The sequence below is a fragment of the Medicago sativa genome, chromosome 2 (assembly GCF_051527215.1).
Source record: "Medicago sativa cultivar Bolivia chromosome 2, Bolivia_mono, whole genome shotgun sequence".
NCBI classification, from domain to species: Eukaryota; Viridiplantae; Streptophyta; class Magnoliopsida; order Fabales; family Fabaceae; genus Medicago; species Medicago sativa.
Genome location: NC_140750.1, coordinates 37638852 through 37664006, shown reverse-complemented (window position 1 = coordinate 37664006; position 25155 = coordinate 37638852). Strand labels below are relative to the sequence as shown.

The 25155-nt window shown below is 35.2% G+C and overlaps 3 protein-coding genes, 1 long non-coding RNA gene and 2 other non-coding genes across 6 annotated transcripts; 5 read left to right on the top strand and 1 right to left on the bottom strand.

Moving 5' to 3' along the window:
• The first annotated feature begins 1053 nt into the window (after positions 1–1053).
• Positions 1054–1617, top strand: LOC146946678 (uncharacterized). The gene is made up of 2 exons (XR_015026792.1): positions 1054–1147; positions 1246–1617. It is a non-coding gene; the product is annotated as an uncharacterized LOC146946678 (long non-coding RNA).
• Positions 1618–3487: 1870 nt separating this feature from the next.
• LOC146946677 (small nucleolar RNA R71) lies at positions 3488–3594 on the bottom strand. Its single transcript, XR_015029413.1, has one exon. It is a non-coding gene; the product is annotated as a small nucleolar RNA R71 (small nucleolar RNA).
• Positions 3595–10860: 7266 nt separating this feature from the next.
• On the top strand, positions 10861–10967 carry LOC146946676 (small nucleolar RNA R71). The gene has a single exon (XR_015029449.1). It is a non-coding gene; the product is annotated as a small nucleolar RNA R71 (small nucleolar RNA).
• A 2574-nt stretch (positions 10968–13541) lies between these two features.
• Positions 13542–16089, top strand: LOC146946675 (uncharacterized). Its single transcript, XM_085744615.1, has 2 exons — positions 13542–14126; positions 15703–16089. Exon 1 carries the CDS (start codon positions 13542–13544, stop codon positions 14064–14066), a length of 525 nt encoding a protein of 174 aa, XP_085600741.1. The 3' UTR covers positions 14067–14126; positions 15703–16089.
• A 1300-nt stretch (positions 16090–17389) lies between these two features.
• Positions 17390–19807, top strand: LOC146946674 (uncharacterized). The gene is made up of 2 exons (XM_085748920.1): positions 17390–18009; positions 19586–19807. Exon 1 carries the CDS (start codon positions 17413–17415, stop codon positions 17947–17949), a length of 537 nt encoding a protein of 178 aa, XP_085605046.1. The 5' UTR covers positions 17390–17412; the 3' UTR covers positions 17950–18009; positions 19586–19807.
• A 1465-nt stretch (positions 19808–21272) lies between these two features.
• On the top strand, positions 21273–23855 carry LOC146946673 (uncharacterized). The gene is made up of 2 exons (XM_085744614.1): positions 21273–21892; positions 23469–23855. The coding sequence occupies exon 1, from the start codon at positions 21296–21298 to the stop codon at positions 21830–21832; it is 537 nt and encodes a 178-aa protein (XP_085600740.1). The 5' UTR covers positions 21273–21295; the 3' UTR covers positions 21833–21892; positions 23469–23855.
• The last annotated feature ends 1300 nt before the right edge of the window (positions 23856–25155 follow it).

Genomic DNA, 25155 nt, shown 5'->3' with positions numbered 1-25155 from the left:
AAAGAAAAAAATTATTACTTAAAAATAAACTAATAATACAGAAAAATAACATGTTATCACATTTAAGTGTTAAAGATAGATCTTTTATTTACGTTTTTTATAATTAAAACAATGTGTGGATCAAGTTATATCCAAGTTATTTTAGAGTCCACTCTGTAGAATATGACAAAAAATTGGGGATTTAGTCCATGTTAAATGAAGTATTTCGAATTTTGATTAAGTTTAATCCAAATTTTTATTTTGTGATAAATTCTGTACTTTGATATTATACTAAATATTTAAGTATTTTCACGTTAGAGGGTGCACATGTTGCAACACCATTATTACTCTTTTGTGATCTTCCATTATCTATCATGAACTGATAAAAAAAAATTATTTCTTATAATTGATTTTTTTTTATGCGATCTCCTTACTAAGTGTATTAAAGGGACAAAATAAACAATTCAATGTAGTTAAAATACATTTTAATAAACGTGCTGAAAACTATTTAATATGTGTAAAGAATGATTGACCTTTATATATTGTTAAATGTTTTCTACTTGTTACATGCAAGGGGTGGAATATCACATTTAAGTGTTAAAGATAGATATATTATTTACGTTTTTAATAAGTAAAGCAATGTGTGGATCAATTTATATCCAAGTTATTTTAGAGTCAATTCCGTAGAATATGACAAAAAATTAGGGATTTATTCCATGTTAAATGAAGTATTTCGAATTTTGATTAAGTTTAATCCAAATTTTTTTTTTTGTGATAAATTTTGTACTTTTATATTATACTAAATATTTAAGTACTTCCACGTTAGAGGGTGCCACATGTTGCAACAGTATTATTACTCTTTTGTGATATTCCTTTATCTATCATGAATTGATAAAAAAATATTATTTCTTATAATTGATTTTTTTATGCGATCTCCTTACTAGGTGTATTAAAGGAACAAAATATACAGTTCAATGTAGTTAAGAGACATTTTAATAAGTGTGCTAAAAACTATTTAATCTGTGTAAAGAATGATTAAGTTTTATATATTGTTAAGTGTTTTCTACTTGTTATATGCAAGGGGGGAAATATATGGGTAAACTTATGAAGTTTATTTATGTTATTGTCCACTTTCTTTCTCTATTTCTTGTTGTAATGAACGTTGAAGGTAAACCTTTGTTCATTCATTTAAGTTTTTTTTCTTTCTTTAGTTCTTACCTAAACGTTCTATACCCTCGTAACATTATTATTTTTATTTTATTACAGCACATTTTCAATGTCATATTGACACTGAATGTGAAAATCAAATTAAGTGTGTGCTTCCTCGAGTTGCAAAGTGTGTTAGATACAAATGTGATTGTGTTCGTTTTGATGCTAAAGAAGATCCTTGGAGTGCAAGAACAAAGAGAATTGACAAATACCATGCAATGAAGAATGATTTATCGGACTAGAAAAAGATCTACGAAATATTGTGTGCAATAAAATATTTAATGATATGTCATTTACTTGTTGGGTTGGCACCCTACAGTTGAATTGTTTTTTTTAAGTTTTCCTTTTCTAATTTCACAAACCATGTAGTTATAGATTTGTACTCTTAAATTTTGTTAATGAAATGATATAAAATAATAAATTATATTATTTAGATTGTCTTCTTTTATTGTAATTACATTATAACACCCTAATTCCTTTTAGGAATTAATAATTATAACTCAAAATACAGTCTTACAATTGATGAGTCATTATTTAGTCTATTTTTATATATTATTTAGTTTAGTTTTATTTAGATTTGAATTTATTTTATTGCAATATTATTTCCTTTTTGAATCTTTTTACTTCAATTGCATATTTTTATATTTCAGGAATGAATATTGGATGGAAGGTGTCTTGGAGCAAAAGAAAGGAGTCTGGAGCTGATTTGGAGCGAAAATACGAAGATTCGAAACAAAAATATAAAGCCCCCAAGTCAGAAGCTTGGCACGACCCGTGCCAACATGTGACACGGCCGTGCCACCTCACAGAAGTGCTTTTTGCTGCTTTTGCTTAGGCCCCAAGTTACTCTGTTGTAGTTTTACCGAAAAGCCCTTGTAATTGCTTAGATTTTAAGTCGAATTTAAGCTATAAATAGAGTAGTTCTCCATCACAAATATTCATCTTTTGTTCTTGGAATAAAAGTTCACTTTTACTTTATTTTATATTCTTCTTCTTCTCCTTCTTCTCTATGTCTACAATGAACGTTAGTGAGTAGACTCTTCTTGTCTTGGGATTGTTGGATAAGTCTAATGACATAATCCTAATCGAACCAAGCTTTAACCCTAATTTCATGTAACCGTAATTTCTAATCTAGATTCACCGTTTTAACATGAATTAACCATTATCAAACTGTGGAAACGAAAGTGGAGGGTTTGATAATTGTTAATCCATCATCTCAAATATCAATTCATAATGCGAAAGCAGAGCTTTGATATTGGAACAAGTGAATCTAGATAAGAATTGCAAAGGCAGCAAAATAGTCTTTGCAATTCTTGAGACATGTGTAGTTTCAATCCTAAAAGCTTCTTCTAGTAATAGTGTCAGCGAAATAGGCTTGGTTGCTTGGGGTAAACTCTCACCGGACTTGATCGGAAAGGTGAGGGGCTAAGGGAAACCGGTCTTTAGAAATTAAGGTGTAAAACATGAAATTAGAAGTTAAAGTCTTGGCTAGTGAAGGACTTGTTGTTATGACGAACCACTGATCCCAAGGCTCTTTTATTTTATTATCGTTATTTTCTTATAATTAAAAATCCCAACTTTATTCTCAAAACTCTTTTCTAATCGTTGTTGGAAGTTAATTGAATTCATAACTCCCTGTCAGAACGATACTCTTTTTATTACTACTTCGATAGACCGTGCACTTGCGGTTTGGCTTATCAAGTTTTTGGCGCCGCTGCCGGGGAGTTAACTAATTTAATTAACTTTTTCTTTTTGATTAGAATTCTTTTTCTTTTTATTTTCTTCTTTTATTTTTCTTTTATTCTTTTCTTTCTGTTATCATAAACTTCTTGGGTTCTCAACCTTTTATGCGAAGAACTAGAAATCGAGTGGTACTCATACCCGAGATCGAAAGGTTTTTACATAGAAGGAGGAGAGTGGCACGAAATAATACCGCCATGGCTAATCGCACTCTCAAAGAGTATGCAACACCGTCTACGGCTGAGCCACAAGCTATTATTGTGTACCCAACAGTTGAGGATGACAATTTCGAAATCAAGCCTGCCCAACTTAACTTGGTGCAGCAAAACCAATTTTCGGGATCCCCCACCGAGGATCCCAATCTTCACATCTCTGTTTTCCTACGAATTAGTGGAACCATGAAGGAGAACCAAGAGGCCGTAAGACTTCATCTCTTTCCCTTTTCCTTAAGGGATAGAGCTAGAGCTTGGTTCCATTCCCTCGAAGTCGTTCCATTACTTCATGGGATCAGATGAGGCAAGCATTCCTTGCCCCGTTCTTTCCCCCATCCAAAACTGCTAAACTAAGGGACCAAATTACTCGGTTCAATCAAAAAGATGGGGAATCTCTCTATGAGGCGTGGGAGCGTTTCAAGGAAATGCTAAGACTTTGTCCCCACCATGGCCTAGAGAAGTGGCTCATAGTCCACACCTTTTATAATGGCTTGTCTTATACCACTAAGATGTCTGTTGATGCAGCTGCAGGTGGAGCTCTAATGAACAAGAACTACACGGAGGCATACGCCTTGATTGAAGATATGGCTCAAAATCATTACAAGTGGACCGTCGAGAGATCCATCACTAGTTCTTCATCCTCCAAAAAGGAGGCAGGTATGTACGAAGTCTCTAACTATGATCACCTTGCTGCTAAAATTGATGCACTTACCCAAAAATTTGAAAAATTCAATGTCAGTGCTATCTCTTCTACCCCTGCATCCTCTTTTTGAGAAATCTGTGGTATAACTGGTCATGTAAGCGTTGATTGCCAACTAGGTAGTGCTATTAATGGTGTTGAGCAAATGAACTACGCTCAATACAACCAAGGGATGAGACAAAACCAAAATTTTTATGAAAATCAAAATCCCTATGGACAAGTAGCACCACCCAGCTATGCAATCAACCAAAGAGTCGCTCAAAAATCTAATTTGGAAATTTTGTTGGAAAATTCTATTGCCAACCAAAATAAACAACTTCAAGAACTTAAAAACCAAACCGGATTTCTGAACGATTCTCTTTCCAAACTCAATACCAAGGTTGATTTTATCTCTACTCATTCTAAAATGCTTGAAACACAAATCTCCCAAATAGCCCAACAAGTATCCACTCTTTCTCAAGCACCGGGAGTCTTTCCTGGTCAAACTGAAGCCAACCCTAAAGCTCATGTTAATGTCATTTCCATTGAGGGTAGTAAGTTAGGAGATACTATTGCTAAGGTTCAAAACATTGAGAAAGAAAGTGTCAAGATTTTAGGTGAGAAAACTGAGAAACCACTTGATAAGACCTAAGCTCCCTCCCCTTTTAAACTTACTAAGCTCAACTTGGAGGGTCAATTTAATAAATTTGTCAACATCCTCAAGAAAATTTGCATTAAGATCCCCTTTGCGGAAGCTTTGTCTAGGATGCCTCTATATGCCAAGTTTTTAAAGGAAATTTTTTCAAAGAAAAGGGCTATAGAGCATAATGAGACAATAGCTTTAGCTAAGGATACTAGTGCAATTATCCAAAAGACATTCCCTAAGCTTAGCGATCCAGGTAGTTTTGCCATACCTTGTATGATTGGAAGTGAGACCGTTGACAAAGCCTTGTGTGACTTAGGAGCTAGTGTTAGTTTATTACCTTTGTCCCTCTTTAAAAGGATGGGGATAGGAGAGTTGAAACTGATAGGCCAAACCGCAAGTGCACGGTCTATCGAAGTAATAATAGTAGTAAAGAGTATCGTTCCGCTAGGGAGTTGTTTAATTCAATTAACTTAAAAAGAATGATTAGAGGAGGAGAAAAGTTATAAAAAGAGAGGTTTAGTTGCTGAAGGTAAATAACAATAATAATAAAGAGCCTTGGGATCATTGGTTCGTCATAACAACGAATCCTTCACAATCAAGCCTTAAACTTTATAATTCTACTTTATTCTTAATTTCTAAGGACAAGTTTCTCTTTAGCATATCAAAGCTTCTCTCGAAGTCAGTGAGTGTATCCCTCCAACAACCACACCTATTCTCATGGGTGATTGCCTTTGGGACCCTTGAAGATCGAAACTTTATGTGTCCCAAGGTTTGCTAGACTATTCTCATGTTTCACAAACCTTGTCTAAATTCACTTGTTCGAATATCAAAGCTCCGCGTTCGCTTTATGAATTGATATTTGTGATGATGAATTAACCACTATCAAACCCTCCGCGTTCGCTTCCACAGTTTGATAATAATTAATTCATGTTAAAACGGTGAATTTAGATAAGAAATTAAGGTAACATATAATTAAGGTTTAAGGCTTGGATTGATTCGGATTACGTCATTAGACTTATCCAACAATCCCAAGACAAAGAAAGTCTACTCACTCATGTTCATCATAGACATGGGGGAAGAAGAGAGAAAACAATAAAGTAAATTGCAAGGAAGAAGGTAAAGGAAAATAAAGACTTTTATTGAAATAATGCTGAAAATATTCTAAGCAAAGGTGAATTGTTTATGATGGAATGCTACTCTATTTATAGCTTTACAATCGACTTAGAAACTAAGCAACTATAAGGGCAAAATAGTAAAGCTGCAACGGAGTAACTTGGGCTTGAAGAAAAGCAGTAAAAGACATGTTGGCACAAGCTTCTGACTTGGTGGGAACATATTTTTGCACTGTATTTTCATAATTCTGCACCGTATTTGCTCCAGTCCTCTTTCTTTTGCTCCAAGACACCTTCCACCATATATTCGTTCCTAAAATATAATAAAAAGCAATTTGAAGTAAAATATTCAAAAAGGAAATAAATATGCAATAAAATAAAATCAAATCTTTATAAAACTAAACTAAATAAAGCATTAAAATAGTCTAATTAATGACTCATCAAACTCCCCCATACTTGAATCTTTGCTTGTCCTCAAGCAAAAGGTAATAGACATAGCAGCAACTAAAAGGATTAATTATGGCAATGCAATTGAAAACACAAGTCTCTTTGAAGGTTTTGTTTCAAGTACACTAATCATAATTTCAAACATTCCTCGTGAACCTATTCAACTCAACATCAAGTCTCAAGTGAGTGTGTGTGTGTAGTCCAACCTTTTTCTTGCTCCTGTATAAGACAGATATTATGAGGAACATGTTCTATCCTTAATGCTAAAGTAACCGAGAAAAGTCCTTTCTTCATTTCATATAAGAGTGATGGGAATTTAAGTTAAAATTGAATTAAATTAACAATTAAGCACAAAGGGCTGCAGATACTTAGGGGCTATCTATCCTCATAGGAAGTCATTTTGGATGTAATTGTCCTTTCCCCCTAGATTCAAAATCACCCTAAGCAGCGCTGCAAAATTTTCTTTTATTTCATCTCCGCGTAGGAAGTATTTTTGGATGTAATTGTCCTTTCCCCTAGCATTGATGAATTTATTTTCTTTAAGTTCAAATTAGGGAGTCACCACCACAATTAGGAAGTTAGGGATTGTCCTTTCCCCCACATGTTGGTGCCATTCTCCCTCCCCATTTAACTTTAACAATTAAGAATATAACAATAAGGCACAATTGATTAATTTCCCACACAAACTTATACTACTTTTACTCTAAAGACTTTAAAGGGTCTAAGTTAACATTAAAGATAGAACGTCACCTTAAAATACCTACTCATACATTTGCTCAAAGATTGCAACCGGGTGCTTTTCTCATTGGAGAATTTTCACAAAGACAAGATATAGGTATAGCAAGAACACAAGAAACACAAGAACCCACTTTCATGTACAAGAAACAACCTTTAAAGAAGAGACAAAACAAAAAAATTTTATGCCATATTTTACATTAAAAACAGGCTACTAATCATGCCTTTTGCTATAAAAACAAAACAAAAGAATAAAGTTCAAGGGAGTTTGGAAACACTACGACTCTAGACAATTTATTAGCCCCCCCCCCCCCCCCCCCCCCCCCCCCCACACACACACACACATAGGGGAACCATTGTCCTCAATGATTCAAAAGAAAAGAAAATTAAAAGAGAAGAAGAAGAAAGAAAAGTAGAAGAAGAAGGAGTAGAAGAGATAGATAGAGACTGTAGGAGAAAGAGAGAAGAGAGGAGGGAAGAGAGGAAGAGGAAAGCTCACATTTTCTCATTGAGGTCCATAGGGAGGACCTTGGAGATTGAATTGGTGCATCATCCTTCGGAACATTTGATTGTTTTCTTCCGACAAGCGGTTACCCCTTTGGACTTCATTTCTTAGCCTTAAAAGTTCTACACCTTGCCTTTGTTGCTCGGTGCTTATCCTCTCGACCTCGGTTCGCATCCATGCCCATCTTTGATCGTCATTTAGCTCTCCGACTTCATGGTCATGGTGCTCTCCCTCATGGTGCAAGTTTGCACCTTCTCCTTCATCATGGTGCTTAATGACCTGTTCATTATCAACATACAACAAATTTTCCTCCACCTCGGTGTTAGTCCGAGATGGGTTTGGAAGCAAAAATAGAATAGGTACATTGAGTTTAAGGGCATATTGCATGGGTGGTCGATGTGTAATGAATTTCATAGAGATTAGTGTTTCTATGTTAAGCCTATTGTTGCCCTCAATTTGATTTATCCCCTCTTCCTCACTTACTCCAAACTTCCTAGCAATGAATGTGATAACCCCCCCGACCACTATGTCAGCTACAAGATTAGGCTTAGTTCCTATTGAGGCAAGGTAGTCAAGCATGTAAAAACAAGTATTCACAGGATTATTATGAAGCATATCCCAAAGCATAAAGAGTTCATCTGTCCTACATGTTCCTATTTCCTACCTACCCCAAATGGTACAAGCCATTACCCTTTGAAGGTACCTAAGGACAGGGCTGTGAATGTTACTAGCCTTATTGGAACGTGAAACATATTGATTTAAACCGGTAATGCATTTCCAAAAGCTAGCAGGGTCATAGTCGTCCGGCTTTAGAGCTTGATTCCAAGAGTCATGTATGAACCCCGTATTTGCGAAGCCCATTTCATTGCAAAAGTTTTCAAGGGATATCTCGTAATCAATATTCAAAAGCCGGAAGGAGACTCTATGATCGGGGGGTCATCTAAATTCAACTTATCTTTCTTGAATTGAATAGAACTTAAAAACTCATAAGTAAAATTCTCATATCCCCTCATAGGTATAAGCATCTCACCCCATCCTAATCTATGCAGCAATTCAAAAGCATTGTCCCTAATCTCTAAGACATTCATAGTATGACAATCAGGGTACCTACAAGGATGCAAAAGTTTAGTGATAAGAACTTTATACCTTTCTTTTTGGTTGCTATCCTTGAAGGTGATGCCATGATTCTTAGCCGGTGCTCTTTTCTTTTGTGGAGGTCCTCCAGAAGAGATTGCTGGCTCCTTGCCACTTCTCCTTGAAGCCATTGAACCTTGACCTTGGGTTGACCTTGAGTTTTGGGTGAAGGTTAGGGTTGGGAAGAGTTTGTGTGGAAAAAGTTGGTTTAGGGTTGGGGTTGATGTTTTAGGAAGGCTTTTGGGTTTAGATGTAGAGATTGGTCAAGATTTTGTGGTTTTTGGGTTAGGGTTTATGGAGATAGGGGTTTGATGAATTATGGATTTGAATGGATGAGAGTTGTTTTTGATTGGTGGTTTGTGTTTGGGATGAAGTTTATGATTGATTGGTGAAAGAATTGAGTGGATTGGTGAAGTTTTGAGGGAGATATGAAGGTTTGAAATTAGGTGGTTATGGAGGTTTAGAGAGAAGTTTGAAAGATGAAAGAGGGTTGTGTTTGAGAATAAGGAAGAAGGAAAGAAATTTTTGTGTTATAGTAGGCTAGAAATCGGGCACGGCCGTGCCACCTATTGGCACGGGCCGTGCCAACTTACTGGAGTTTTGCATTGGTTTTGGCTTGAACATCTGGCACGGCCGTGCCAGCCTTAGCACGGGCCGTGCCAACCTTCTGGACATAGGGGCTTCAAAATTTTTAAACTTTTCTTGAATCACACTCGGACAATTACCTACAAAACACTTAAAACAAAGGAAAACAAACAAAATAAAGCAAATAAATGCGTGGGTTGCCTCCCACGAAGCGCTCTTTTAGTGTCATTAGCTTGACGGTTAGAAAGGGTTCTTAGAATGGATCAAAGATATCGTATTATGTAGATGACGCTATAAAACGTTCTTTCACAACATGATCTTTAAGCATGCAACAAGAGTAAAGAGCAGAACCTTTCATAACGTTTTCCAACTCAAATCCTACCATTGTATCACTCACTTGAAAGACAATCATACCAAGTTTAACATCTATAAGAGCTCCTGCAGTGGCTAGGAAAGGTCTACCTAGGATTATAGGGACGTTTTCGTCCTCTTTAATGTCAATGACTATAAAATCAGTCGGGATGTATATCCTTTCTATTTTAACAGGTATGTCCTCAACAAATCCTATTGGTTTCATGGTAGAACGATCAGCTAACTTCAATTCTATCTCGGTAGGTTTCAACTCTCCTATTCCCATCCGTTTAAAGAGGGACAAAGGTAACAAACTAACGCTAGCTCCTAAGTCACACAAGGCATTGTCAACGGTCTCACTTCCAATCATACAAGGTATGGCAAAACTACCTGGATCTCTAACTTTAGGGGGTGTCTTTTGGATGATTGCACTAGTGTCCTTAGCCAAAGCTATTGTCTCACTATGCTCTATAGCCCTTTTCTTTGAAAAAATTTCCTTTAAAAACTTGGCATATAGAGGCATCCTAGACAAAGCTTCCGCAAAGGGGATTTTAATGCAAATTCTTTTAAGAATGTTGACAAACTTATTGAATTGACCCTTTAATTTAAGCTTAGCAATATTTAACGGGGAAGGAGCTTGGGTCTTATCAAGCGGTTTCTCACTTTCTATCACAGTTTTCTCACCTAAAAGCTTGACATTTTCTTTCTCGAGGTTGTGAACCTTAGCAATAGTATCTCCTAACTTACTACCCTCAAAAGATATGACATTAACATGAGCTTTAGGGTTGGCTTTGGTTTGACCATGAAAGACTCCTGGTGCTTGAGAAAGGGTGGACACTTGTTGGGCTATTTGGGAGATTTGTGTTTCAAGCATTTTAGAATGAGTAGAGATAGAATCAACCTTGGTATTGAGTTTGGAAAGAGAATAGTTCAGAAATCCGGTTTGGTTTTTAAGTTCTTGAAGTTGTTTATTTTGGTTGGCAATAGAATTTTCCAACAAAATTTCCAAATTGGATTTCTGACCGAATCTCTGGTTGTTTGCGTAACCAGGTGGTGCTACTTGTCCATAGGGATTTTGATTTTTGTAAAAATTTTGATTTTGTCTCATCCCTTGGTTGTATTGAGCATAATTCATTTGCTCAACACCATTAATAGCACTACCTAGTTGGCAATCAACACCTACATGGCCAGTTATACCACAGATTTCACAAGAAGAAGGAGTAGAAGCAGAATTGATGGCACTAACGTTGAATTTTTCAAATTTCTCCGTTAATGCATCAATTTTGGAAGCAAGGTAATCATAGTTAGAGACTTCGTACATACCTGCCTCCTTTTTGGAGGCTGAAGAACTAGTGATGGCTCTCTCGTCGGTCCATTTGTAATGATTCTGAGCAATGTCTTCAATTAAGGCGTATGCCTCCGTGTAGTTCTTGTTCATTAGAGCTCCACCTGCAGCTGCATCAACAGACATCTTAGTGGTATAAAATAGGCCATTATAAAAGGTGTGGACTATGAGCCAACTCTCTAGACCATGGTGGGGACAAAGTCTAAGCATTTCTTTGAAACGCTCCCATGCATCGTAGAGAGATTCTCCATCTCTTTGATTGAACTGAGTAATTCGGTCCCTAAGTTTAGCAGTTTTGGATGGGGGAAAGAATCGGGCAAGGAATGCTTGCCTCATTTGATCCCATGAAGTAATGGAACCGACTTCGAGGGAATGGAACTAAGCGCTAGCTCTATCCCTTAAGGAAAAGGGAAAGAGATGAAGTCTTTCGGCCTCTTGGTTCTCCTTCATGGTTCCACTAATTCGTAGGAAAACGGAGATGTGAAGATTGGGATCCTCGGTGGGGGATCCCGAAAATTGGTTTTGCAGCACCAAGTTAAGTAGGGCAGGCTTAATTTTGAAATTGTCATCCTCAACCGTTGGGTACACAATAATAGCTTGTGGCTCAGCCGTAGACGGCGTTGCATACTCTTTGAGAGTGCGATTAGCCATGGGTATTATTTTATGCCACTCTCCTCCTTCTATGTAAGAATCTTTCGATCTCGGGTATGAATACCGCTCGATTTCTAGTTCTTCGCATAAAAGGTTGAGAACCCAAGAAGTTAACGATAACAGAAAAATAAAAAGTTAAAAATAGAAATAGAGAGAAATCTAATCACTAAAGAAAAGTTAATTAAATTAGTTAACTCCCTGGCAACGGCGCCAAAAACTTGATAGGCCAAACTGCAAGTGCACAGTCTATCGAAGTAATAATAGTAGTAAAGAGTATTGTTCTGCTAGGGAGTTGTTTAATTCAATTAACTTAAAAAGAATGATTAGAGGAGGATAAAAGTTATTGATAAGTGCTAAAAAGTGTTAATTTTGTGTTATATTTTAAGCACTTTTTGTTACTTGTTTTGCAAGTTATTGAAGGAAAAGCCGAGAAATTAGCGTTAAATGCCTTATTACGCTTTATATATCTTTCTCTATCCTTTTATGCAGAAATTTACCCCAAGACACTGAGCAAAGACCAAAAATCATGAAAAAGTGCAAATTAGCAAAAGCTGGTTTTGAAGAATTCGCTATTAGCGTGTTCCACGCTATTAGCGAAATTGGTCCAGAGAGGTACGCCATTAGCGTACCTGGAGCGAAGCAGAAGCTGGGTTTGAAGAAATACGCTATTCGCGTATATTACGCTATTAGCGTAAAAGCTCCAGAAAATCACGCTATTAGCGTGATTTGGGCGAAGCAGGGCAAAAGGAGCAACATGGCAGAATCTCATTGGCCACCATTTAGGCCGACCTACTTCGCTAATAGCGTATATGTCGCTATTAGCGTAGGTGTAAAAACTCAGCCCTTTAAAATAAAAGTTTACCTCTCTTTTAGATATTTACTATTCCATTAGATATTATGTTAAATATTATTTAGATATTATGTTAGATATTATGTTAGATATTATTTAGATATTTTGGGCTTGATATATTATATATTATTAGAATTTCATTAGAGATATATATAGTTCATATTAGTCTTAGTAACTTAGTTAGTTTTTTATAGCTTTTCTCTTAGTTTTCATTGTAATATCTTAGAGAGAAAATAGGGTAGATCATATGAAGTGAGAGTGATTTTGGAAGTTGGATCCTTATTCCTTTGTTGAGACATCACAAGTGTAATGGTTCCTTCCTTTTCAATCCATCCTTGCAAGGCTTCCATGATGATGTGTAGCTAAACACTCTTTGTTGGGATGAGAGGTACTTGATTCTTACTAACATGTAATCTTTTGATCTTGCAAAATATGATTCTAGCAATTTATATTCAATATTGTTGTTATTCTTGTGTTAATGCTTTCAATGAGATTCAAGATGATTTGGACACAAACTCTTGAATCTAGAGCTAGAGTAGCAATATATCTTAGGTTATATCATTCTTGACAAGTTTGTTAATCTTGTGATAATCACCATAATCAAGAGTTAAATGCTTTCGGATACTTAATCAGGCTGGACACGGTCGATTAGGTTATTCGATCGACTTTGTTATCGTTTAAGGGATTTGGACACGAATGTTTAAACGATACCTTAGAATTAATTATATCGCTTTGGACACGAAGGATAGTTTAGAATTGATTGTGATAATGTTGTTTATAAAGCTAGAATTCGTATGGATCATTAGTTTATGTGTGACGCTTGGTTAAGAAACGCTACTCCTAACAAGTTTCAATCCTTATTAATCTCATCTTTTACTTTTTGCATTTAGTTAACATAGTTGTATATTCAAACAAACAATCACCCTTTTTACTTAGAATGATATTTGATGTTGAAATATCCGTGATGTCGCACTAATCCCTGTGGAGACGATACAAATACTTATCTTGTTTTTGATGCAAAACTACTTCATCAAAATGGCGCCGTTGCCGGGGATTGGTGTTTAGATATCATAGATAGAACGATTGATTTATTGTTTTAAGTATTCGTACATATTCCGTAAATATTTTTCTTTACTTAATAGTTGTTACCACTAACCCCTCTTTGATAAACAAAGAAAAGTTTCTTGTTAGTTGTTTCCATTTCAGATCATCTCCTAGACAAAATCATGGCTGATCATGGTTATAACAACTTCTACACTCCACCCGAGTATGAACCATATCAACAGCATCAGCAATATCCTTTTGAAGATGAACCAATGACCAATGTGGAAAATACTTTGAATATCTTCATGCAACAATCCATGATAAACATGCAAAATAACAACCAAAGATTGAGGAATTTATCAATTCAGTTGGAGATGATTCAAGCTCAAATCATGGATAACCAAGCCAACATTCAATCCAATCACGGAGAACATGAAAATTCATCAAATCTGTGTGAGGAAAATGGAGAGACTGTTGAAGAAGGTGTTGATGAAAATGAGGAAGATGCAATAGTAGAGGAATGTGGTGCACCACATGAAATCGAACTTCCTCAAGTAAAGTCATTTACTGAAGAGGACAAAACTGTTGATATTGGAGAAGCAATGAAGGTGACAGAGAAAAAGGAACGGTTACTAATCAAGGAAGACTTAGTGGAAGCAAGGGGGAAGAAAGTGAGCAAGGCTGAAATAGACCGGGTCATTGATGAAATTTGCGCCTTGTTCAAATCAAAGTTAAGGAGGACATGGACTCCACATCATCTGTATCTTAAGTTCATGGAATTCCTCCCGAAAAGAAGGAATACAAAGGATGATGTATTGTCCGTCTCATTTTGGCCACCCTAACGAAAAAGGCGTCGAGCTAACGACGTTAAACAAGCGCTTGTTGGGAGGCAACCCAACTTGGTAAGTTCTCTTACTGTTAAAATAATGTGTTAGCACTTTTGGTTAATTTAGTACTTCATATTATTGTGGAAGTCTTTTGTATCACTCTTGCTTAATTTCAAATCTCAGATGATTGGTAATGATTCATAGTTGTGATCAAAAGCGCAAAGCCAAGGTACAAGTTTCCAGTTTTTCTAGGTTTTTACTCGAATATGGAACGGGTACTTTGTGTAAATTTCATGTCATTTAGTTCTTCGCAATAATGTGTTTGTTTGTGAACCACTTAGTTCTAGCCTAAAAGTGAGGAAACCTCAAGTGTTTGTACATATGCAAGGAGACCAGATTCATTGTTTAACTCGATTGTGTTATTTTAAATCCAATAATTGTTTTGAATTGTGTGAAGGCATGGAAGTGATCAAGGCACATTTTTTGTTAATGAGTGAAACATACTTGACCACAAATAGCCTACTTTGTGAGAAGAGCGAGTATTTGCTAACCCACTTGAGCCAAATGAATCGGAGTCCTCAATTACGAACTGTCAATTCATAAGCACAATGCTTGATGAATTTGCCTTTAAAACTTTTCAATATCCAGTTCATTTTTGACACACTTTAAGACTCTTATATGTTTTTAATTATTGAACCCTAAACCTTCAATGTTTATTTGTCTCTTTTGCCTTAGAGTAAGGGAACATTCAAATAGGGTGTATTTTGATTCAAGTTGGGGAGAGAAGGTAGATGTAAATCTTTTGTCAAGTATAATGGTGTAATTTTATCTTTGATCAAGACAACATGTTGTTGTAAATATAAAAAGAAAAGAAAAACAATGTGTACATGAAAAGAAAAAGGAAAAGAGAAAAAGAAAGAAAAATCCAAAAAGAAAATAAGTTGTCAAGATCAAAGTTTGTCATGTTTAAGCACCAAGGGTTTGTGATGATTGGTAGGAAAGATTGTGGATTTTAATGGTTGATACAAGAAATGTTTCACTTTGATAGGCTTTTTGATTTCAATTGCCCCACATATGACATTTCTTTTGTAGCCAAGCCAAGTTATAACCCTCAAAGACCTTTTGATCCATGTTTTCATGCCTTTTGAAATGATATTTGGATGGACACATAACTTGATTGGAATGTTAACTTGATTGCCGGATGTGTGTTCATAACCCTCATTTTTATGTTTTCAATTGTTTATCTACTTTCAAAGAAGTGTGTTAGGTGTGGTTCGTGAATAATTATATTATTGTCTTGAAATATTTGACATGAACTTTGTACTTAGGACTCATCTCATGTTGGTAGTAGAATTTTAGATTAGTTGGAAACTTAGACTTGCCCGCGCATTCACTTTTAAATCATTCGTCTGAGAAAGTTTTCAAAACCTTTTGTACTTGTGTCTTGTCATTTACTTGTTTGATCTTTTGTTTGAGGACAAACAAAGAGTTAAGTTGGGGAGAGTTTGATAAGTGCTAAAAAGTGTTAATTTCGTGTTATATTTTAAGCACTTTTTGTTACTTGTTTTGCAAGTTATTGAAGGAAAAGCCGAGAAATTAGCGTTAAATGCCTTATTACGCTTTATATATCTTACTCTATCCTTTTATGCAGAAATTTACCCCAAGACACTGAGCAAAGACCAAAAATCATGAAAAAGTGCAAATTAGCAAAAGCTGGTTTTGAAGAATTCGCTATTAGCGTGTTCCACGCTATTAGCGAAATTGGTCCAGAGAGGTACGCCATTAGCGTACCTGGAGCGAAGCAGAAGCTGGGTTTGAAGAAATACGCTATTCGCGTATATTACGCTATTAGCGTAAAAGCTCCAGAAAATCACGCTATTAGCGTGATTTGGGCGAAGCAGGGCAAAAGGAGCAACGTGGCAGAATCTCATTGGCCACCATTTAGGCCGACCTACTTCGCTAATAGCGTATATGTCGCTATTAGCGTAGGTGTAAAAACTCAGCCCTTTAAAATAAAAGTTTACCTCTCTTTTAGATATTTACTATTCCATTAGATATTATGTTAGATATTATTTAGATATTATGTTAGATATTATGTTAGATATTATTTAGATATTTTGGGCTTGATATATTATATATTATTAGAATTTCATTAGAGATATATATAGTTCATATTAGTCTTAGTAACTTAGTTAGTTTTTTATAGCTTTTCTCTTAGTTTTCATTGTAATATCTTAGAGAGAAAATAGGGTAGATCATATGAAGTGAGAGTGATTTTGGAAGTTGGATCCTTATTCCTTTGTTGAGACATCACAAGTGTAATGGTTCCTTCCTTTTCAATCCATCCTTGCAAGGCTTCCATGATGATGTGTAGCTAAACACTCTTTGTTGGGATGAGAGGTACTTGATTCTTGCTAACATGTAATCTTTTGATCTTGCAAAATATGATTCTAGCAATTTATATTCAATATTGTTGTTATTCTTGTGTTAATGCTTTCAATGAGATTCAAGATGATTTGGACACAAACTCTTGAATCTAGAGCTAGAGTAGCAATATATCTTAGGTTATATCATTCTTGACAAGTTTGTTAATCTTGTGATAATCACCATAATCAAGAGTTAAATGCTTTCGGATACTTAATCAGGCTGGACACGGTCGATTAGGTTATTCGATCGACTTTGTTATCGTTTAAGGGATTTGGACACGAATGTTTAAACGATACCTTAGAATTAATTATATCGCTTTGGACACGAAGGATAGTTTAGAATTGATTGTGATAATGTTGTTTATAAAGCTAGAATTCGTATGGATCATTAGTTTATGTGTGACGCTTGGTTAAGAAACGCTACTCCTAACAAGTTTCAATCCTTATTAATCTCATCTTTTACTTTTTGCATTTAGTTAACATAGTTGTATATTCAAACAAACAATCACCCTTTTTACTTAGAATGATATTTGATGTTGAAATATCCGTGATGTCGCACTAATCCCTGTGGAGACGATACAAATACTTATCTTGTTTTTGATGCAAAGCTACTTCATCAAAATGGCGCCGTTGCCGGGGATTGGTGTTTAGATATCATAGATAGAACGATTGATTTATTGTTTTAAGTATTCGTACATATTCCATAAATATTTTTCTTTACTTAATAGTTGTTACCACTAACCCCTCTTTGATAAACAAAGAAAAGTTTCTTGTTAGTTGTTTCCATTTCAGATCATCTCCTAGACAAAATCATGGCTGATCATGGTTATAACAACTTCTACACTCCACCCGAGTATGAACCATATCAACAGCATCAGCAATATCCTTTTGAAGATGAACCAATGACCAATGTGGAAAATACTTTGAATATCTTCATGCAACAATCCATGATAAACATGCAAAATACCAACCAAAGATTGAGGAATTTATCAATTCAGTTGGAGATGATTCAAGCTCAAATCATGGATAACCAAGCCAACATTCAATCCAATCACGGAGAACATGAAAATTCATCAAATCTGTGTGAGGAAAATGGAGAGACTGTTGAAGAAGGTGTTGATGAAAATGAGGAAGATGCAATAGTAGAGGAATGTGGTGCACCACATGAAATCGAACTTCCTCAAGTAAAGTCATTTACTGAAGAGGACAAAACTGTTGATATTGGAGAAGCAATGAAGGTGACAGAGAAAAAGGAACGGTTACTAATCAAGGAAGAGTTAGTGGAAGCAAGGGGGAAGAAAGTGAGCAAGGCTGAAATAGACCGGGTCATTGATGAAATTTGCGCCTTGTTCAAATCAAAGTTAAGGAGGACATGGACTCCACATCATCTGTATCTTAAGTTCATGGAATTCCTCCCGAAAAGAAGGAATACAAAGGATGATGTATTGTCCGTCTCATTTTGGCCACCCTAACGAAAAAGGCGTCGAGCTAACGACGTTAAACAAGCGCTTGTTGGGAGGCAACCCAACTTGGTAAGTTCTCTTACTGTTAAAATAATGTGTTAGCACTTTTGGTTAATTTAGTACTTCATATTATTGTGGAAGTCTTTTGTATCACTCTTGCTTAATTTCAAATCTCAGATGATTGGTAATGATTCATAGTTGTGATCAAAAGCGCAAAGCCAAGGTACAAGTTTCCAGTTTTTCTAGGTTTTTACTCGAATATGGAACGGGTACTTTGTGTAAATTTCATGTCATTTAGTTCTTCGCAATAATGTGTTTGTTTGTGAACCACTTAGTTCTAGCCTAAAAGTGAGGAAACCTCAAGTGTTTGTACATATGCAAGGAGACCAGATTCATTGTTTAACTCGATTGTGTTATTTTAAATCCAATAATTGTTTTGAATTGTGTGAAGGCATGGAAGTGATCAAGGCACATTTTTTGTTAATGAGTGAAACATACTTGACCACAAATAGCCTACTTTGTGAGAAGAGCGAGTATTTGCTAACCCACTTGAGCCAAATGAATCGGAGTCCTCAATTACGAACTGTCAATTCATAAGCACAATGCTTGATGAATTTGCCTTTAAAACTTTTCAATATCCAGTTCATTTTTGACACACTTTAAGACTCTTATATGTTTTTAATTATTGAACCCTAAACCTTCAATGTTTATTTGTCTCTTTTGCCTTAGAGTAAGGGAACATTCAAATAGGGTGTATTTTGATTCAAGTTGGGGAGAGAAGGTAGATGTAAATCTTTTGTCAAGTATAATGGTGTAATTTTATCTTTGATCAAGACAACATGTTGTTGTAAATATAAAAAGAAAAGAAAAACAATGTGTACATGAAAAGAAAAAGAAAAAGAGAAAAAGAAAGAAAAATCCAAAAAGAAAATAAGTTGTCAAGATCAAAGTTTGTCATGTTTAAGCACCAAGGGTTTGTGATGATTGGTAGGAAAGATTGTGGATTTTAATGGTTGATACAAGAAATGTTTCACTTTGATAGGCTTTTTGATTTCAATTGCCCCACATATGACATTTCTTTTGTAGCCAAGCCAAGTTATAACCCTCAAAGACCTTTTGATCCATGTTTTCATGCCTTTTGAAATGATATTTGGATGGACACATAACTTGATTGGAATGTTAACTTGATTGCCGGATGTGTGTTCATAACCCTCATTTTTATGTTTTCAATTGTTTATCTACTTTCAAAGAAGTGTGTTAGGTGTGGTTCGTGAATAATTATATTATTGTCTTGAAATATTTGACATGAACTTTGTACTTAGGACTCATCTCATGTTGGTAGTAGAATTTTAGATTAGTTGGAAACTTAGACTTGCCCGCGCATTCACTTTTAAATCATTCGTCTGAGAAAGTTTTCAAAACCTTTTGTACTTGTGTCTTGTCATTTACTTGTTTGATCTTTTGTTTGAGGACAAACAAAGAGTTAAGTTGGGGAGAGTTTGATAAGTGCTAAAAAGTGTTAATTTCGTGTTATATTTTAAGCACTTTTTGTTACTTGTTTTGCAAGTTATTGAAGGAAAAGCCGAGAAATTAGCGTTAAATGCCTTATTACGCTTTATATATCTTTCTCTATCCTTTTATGCAGAAATTTACCCCAAGACACTGAGCAAAGACCAAAAATCATGAAAAAGTGCAAATTAGCAAAAGCTGGTTTTGAAGAATTCGCTATTAGCGTGTTCCACGCTATTAGCGAAATTGGTCCAGAGAGGTACGCCATTAGCGTACCTGGAGCGAAGCAGAAGCTGGGTTTGAAGAAATACGCTATTCGCGTATATTACGCTATTAGCGTAAAACCTCCAGAAAATCACGCTATTAGCGTGATTTGGGCGAAGCAGGGCAAAAGGAGCAACATGGCAGAATCTCATTGGCCACCATTTAGGCCGACCTACTTCGCTAATAGCGTATATGTCGCTATTAGCGTAGGTGTAAAAACTCAGCCCTTTAAAATAAAAGTTTACCTCTCTTTTAGATATTTACTATTCCATTAGATATTATGTTAAATATTATTTAGATATTATGTTAGATATTATGTTAGATATTATTTAGATATTTTGGGCTTGATATATTATATATTATTAGAATTTCATTAGAGATATATATAGTTCATATTAGTCTTAGTAACTTAGTTAGTTTTTTATAGCTTTTCTCTTAGTTTTCATTGTAATATCTTAGAGAGAAAATAGGGTAGATCATATGAAGTGAGAGTGATTTTGGAAGTTGGATCCTTATTCCTTTGTTGAGACATCACAAGTGTAATGGTTCCTTCCTTTTCAATCCATCCTTGCAAGGCTTCCATGATGATGTGTAGCTAAACACTCTTTGTTGGGATGAGAGGTACTTGATTCTTGCTAACATGTAATCTTTTGATCTTGCAAAATATGATTCTAGCAATTTATATTCAATATTGTTGTTATTCTTGTGTTAATGCTTTCAATGAGATTCAAGATGATTTGGACACAAACTCTTGAATCTAGAGCTAGAGTAGCAATATATCTTAGGTTATATCATTCTTGACAAGTTTGTTAATCTTGTGATAATCACCATAATCAAGAGTTAAATGCTTTCGGATACTTAATCAGGCTGGACACGGTCGATTAGGTTATTCGATCGACTTTGTTATCGTTTAAGGGATTTGGACACGAATGTTTAAACGATACCTTAGAATTAATTATATCGCTTTGGACACGAAGGATAGTTTAGAATTGATTGTGATAATGTTGTTTATAAAGCTAGAATTCGTATGGATCATTAGTTTATGTGTGACGCTTGGTTAAGAAACGCTACTCCTAACAAGTTTCAATCCTTATTAATCTCATCTTTTACTTTTTGCATTTAGTTAACATAGTTGTATATTCAAACAAACAATCACCCTTTTTACTTAGAATGATATTTGATGTTGAAATATCCGTGATGTCGCACTAATCCCTGTGGAGACGATACAAATACTTATCTTGTTTTTGATGCAAAGCTACTTCATCAAAATGGCGCCGTTGCCGGGGATTGGTGTTTAGATATCATAGATAGAACGATTGATTTATTGTTTTAAGTATTCGTACATATTCCATAAATATTTTTCTTTACTTAATAGTTGTTACCACTAACCCCTCTTTGATAAACAAAGAAAAGTTTCTTGTTAGTTGTTTCCATTTCAGATCATCTCCTAGACAAAATCATGGCTGATCATGGTTATAACAACTTCTACACTCCACCCGAGTATGAACCATATCAACAGCATCAGCAATATCCTTTTGAAGATGAACCAATGACCAATGTGGAAAATACTTTGAATATCTTCATGCAACAATCCATGATAAACATGCAAAATACCAACCAAAGATTGAGGAATTTATCAATTCAGTTGGAGATGATTCAAGCTCAAATCATGGATAACCAAGCCAACATTCAATCCAATCACGGAGAACATGAAAATTCATCAAATCTGTGTGAGGAAAATGGAGAGACTGTTGAAGAAGGTGTTGATGAAAATGAGGAAGATGCAATAGTAGAGGAATGTGGTGCACCACATGAAATCGAACTTCCTCAAGTAAAGTCATTTACTGAAGAGGACAAAACTGTTGATATTGGAGAAGCAATGAAGGTGACAGAGAAAAAGGAACGGTTACTAATCAAGGAAGACTTAGTGGAAGCAAGGGGGAAGAAAGTGAGCAAGGCTGAAATAGACCGGGTCATTGATGAAATTTGCGCCTTGTTCAAATCAAAGTTAAGGAGGACATGGACTCCACATCATCTGTATCTTAAGTTCATGGAATTCCTCCCGAAAAGAAGGAATACAAAGGATGATGTATTGTCCGTCTCATTTTGGCCACCCTAACGAAAAAGGCGTCGAGCTAACGACGTTAAACAAGCGCTTGTTGGGAGGCAACCCAACTTGGTAAGTTCTCTTACTGTTAAAATAATGTGTTAGCACTTTTGGTTAATTTAGTACTTCATATTATTGTGGAAGTCTTTTGTATCACTCTTGCTTAATTTCAAATCTCAGATGATTGGTAATGATTCATAGTTGTGATCAAAAGCGCAAAGCCAAGGTACAAGTTTCCAGTTTTTCTAGGTTTTTACTCGAATATGGAACGGGTACTTTGTGTAAATTTCATGTCATTTAGTTCTTCGCAATAATGTGTTTGTTTGTGAACCACTTAGTTCTAGCCTAAAAGTGAGGAAACCTCAAGTGTTTGTACATATGCAAGGAGACCAGATTCATTGTTTAACTCGATTGTGTTATTTTAAATCCAATAATTGTTTTGAATTGTGTGAAGGCATGGAAGTGATCAAGGCACATTTTTTGTTAATGAGTGAAACATACTTGACCACAAATAGCCTACTTTGTGAGAAGAGCGAGTATTTGCTAACCCACTTGAGCCAAATGAATCGGAGTCCTCAATTACGAACTGTCAATTCATAAGCACAATGCTTGATGAATTTGCCTTTAAAACTTTTCAATATCCAGTTCATTTTTGACACACTTTAAGACTCTTATATGTTTTTAATTATTGAACCCTAAACCTTCAATGTTTATTTGTCTCTTTTGCCTTAGAGTAAGGGAACATTCAAATAGGGTGTATTTTGATTCAAGTTGGGGAGAGAAGGTAGATGTAAATCTTTTGTCAAGTATAATGGTGTAATTTTATCTTTGATCAAGACAACATGTTGTTGTAAATATAAAAAGAAAAGAAAAACAATGTGTACATGAAAAGAAAAAGAAAAAGAGAAAAAGAAAGAAAAATCCAAAAAGAAAATAAGTTGTCAAGATCAAAGTTTGTCATGTTTAAGCACCAAGGGTTTGTGATGATTGGTAGGAAAGATTGTGGATTTTAATGGTTGATACAAGAAATGTTTCACTTTGATAGGCTTTTTGATTTCAATTGCCCCACATATGACATTTCTTTTGTAGCCAAGCCAAGTTATAACCCTCAAAGACCTTTTAATCCATGTTTTCATGCCTTTTGAAATGATATTTGGATGGACACATAACTTGATTGGAATGTTAACTTGATTGCCGGATGTGTGTTCATAACCCTCATTTTTATGTTTTCAATTGTTTATCTACTTTCAAAGAAGTGTGTTAGGTGTGGTTCGTGAATAATTATATTATTGTCTTGAAATATTTGACATGAACTTTGTACTTAGGACTCATCTCATGTTGGTAGTAGAATTTTAGATTAGTTGGAAACTTAGACTTGCCCGCGCATTCACTTTTAAATCATTCGTCTGAGAAAGTTTTCAAAACCTTTTGTACTTGTGTCTTGTCATTTACTTGTTTGATCTTTTGTTTGAGGACAAACAAAGAGTTAAGTTGGGGAGAGTTTGATAAGTGCTAAAAAGTGTTAATTTCGTGTTATATTTTAAGCACTTTTTGTTACTTGTTTTGCAAGTTATTGAAGGAAAAGCCGAGAAATTAGCGTTAAATGCCTTATTACGCTTTATATATCTTACTCTATCCTTTTATGCAGAAATTTACCCCAAGACACTGAGCAAAGACCAAAAATCATGAAAAAGTGCAAATTAGCAAAAGCTGGTTTTGAAGAATTCGCTATTAGCGTGTTCCACGCTATTAGCGAAATTGGTCCAGAGAGGTACGCCATTAGCGTACCTGGAGCGAAGCAGAAGCTGGGTTTGAAGAAATACGCTATTCGCGTATATTACGCTATTAGCGTAAAAGCTCCAGAAAATCACGCTATTAGCGTGATTTGGGCGAAGCAGGGCAAAAGGAGCAACGTGGCAGAATCTCATTGGCCACCATTTAGGCCGACCTACTTCGCTAATAGCGTATATGTCGCTATTAGCGTAGGTGTAAAAACTCAGCCCTTTAAAATAAAAGTTTACCTCTCTTTTAGATATTTACTATTCCATTAGATATTATGTTAGATATTATTTAGATATTATGTTAGATATTATGTTAGATATTATTTAGATATTTTGGGCTTGATATATTATATATTATTAGAATTTCATTAGAGATATATATAGTTCATATTAGTCTTAGTAACTTAGTTAGTTTTTTATAGCTTTTCTCTTAGTTTTCATTGTAATATCTTAGAGAGAAAATAGGGTAGATCATATGAAGTGAGAGTGATTTTGGAAGTTGGATCCTTATTCCTTTGTTGAGACATCACAAGTGTAATGGTTCCTTCCTTTTCAATCCATCCTTGCAAGGCTTCCATGATGATGTGTAGCTAAACACTCTTTGTTGGGATGAGAGGTACTTGATTCTTGCTAACATGTAATCTTTTGATCTTGCAAAATATGATTCTAGCAATTTATATTCAATATTGTTGTTATTCTTGTGTTAATGCTTTCAATGAGATTCAAGATGATTTGGACACAAACTCTTGAATCTAGAGCTAGAGTAGCAATATATCTTAGGTTATATCATTCTTGACAAGTTTGTTAATCTTGTGATAATCACCATAATCAAGAGTTAAATGCTTTCGGATACTTAATCAGGCTGGACACGGTCGATTAGGTTATTCGATCGACTTTGTTATCGTTTAAGGGATTTGGACACGAATGTTTAAACGATACCTTAGAATTAATTATATCGCTTTGGACACGAAGGATAGTTTAGAATTGATTGTGATAATGTTGTTTATAAAGCTAGAATTCGTATGGATCATTAGTTTATGTGTGACGCTTGGTTAAGAAACGCTACTCCTAACAAGTTTCAATCCTTATTAATCTCATCTTTTACTTTTTGCATTTAGTTAACATAGTTGTATATTCAAACAAACAATCACCCTTTTTACTTAGAATGATATTTGATGTTGAAATATCCGTGATGTCGCACTAATCCCTGTGGAGACGATACAAATACTTATCTTGTTTTTGATGCAAAGCTACTTCATCAAAATGGCGCCGTTGCCGGGGATTGGTGTTTAGATATCGTAGATAGAACGATTGATTTATTGTTTTAAGTATTCGTACATATTCCATAAATATTTTTCTTTACTTAATAGTTGTTACCACTAACCCCTCTTTGATAAACAAAGAAAAGTTTCTTGTTAGTTGTTTCCATTTCAGATCATCTCCTAGACAAAATCATGGCTGATCATGGTTATAACAACTTCTACACTCCACCCGAGTATGAACCATATCAACAGCATCAGCAATATCCTTTTGAAGATGAACCAATGACCAATG

Bases quoted from the DNA above. Each gene is read 5' to 3' on its own strand.
- LOC146946673 (XM_085744614.1), top strand. From the start codon at position 21,296: ATGCAACAATCCATGATAAACATGCAAAATACCAACCAAAGATTGAGG.
- LOC146946674 (XM_085748920.1), top strand. From the start codon at position 17,413: ATGCAACAATCCATGATAAACATGCAAAATACCAACCAAAGATTGAGG.
- LOC146946675 (XM_085744615.1), top strand. From the start codon at position 13,542: ATGATAAACATGCAAAATAACAACCAAAGATTGAGGAATTTATCAATT.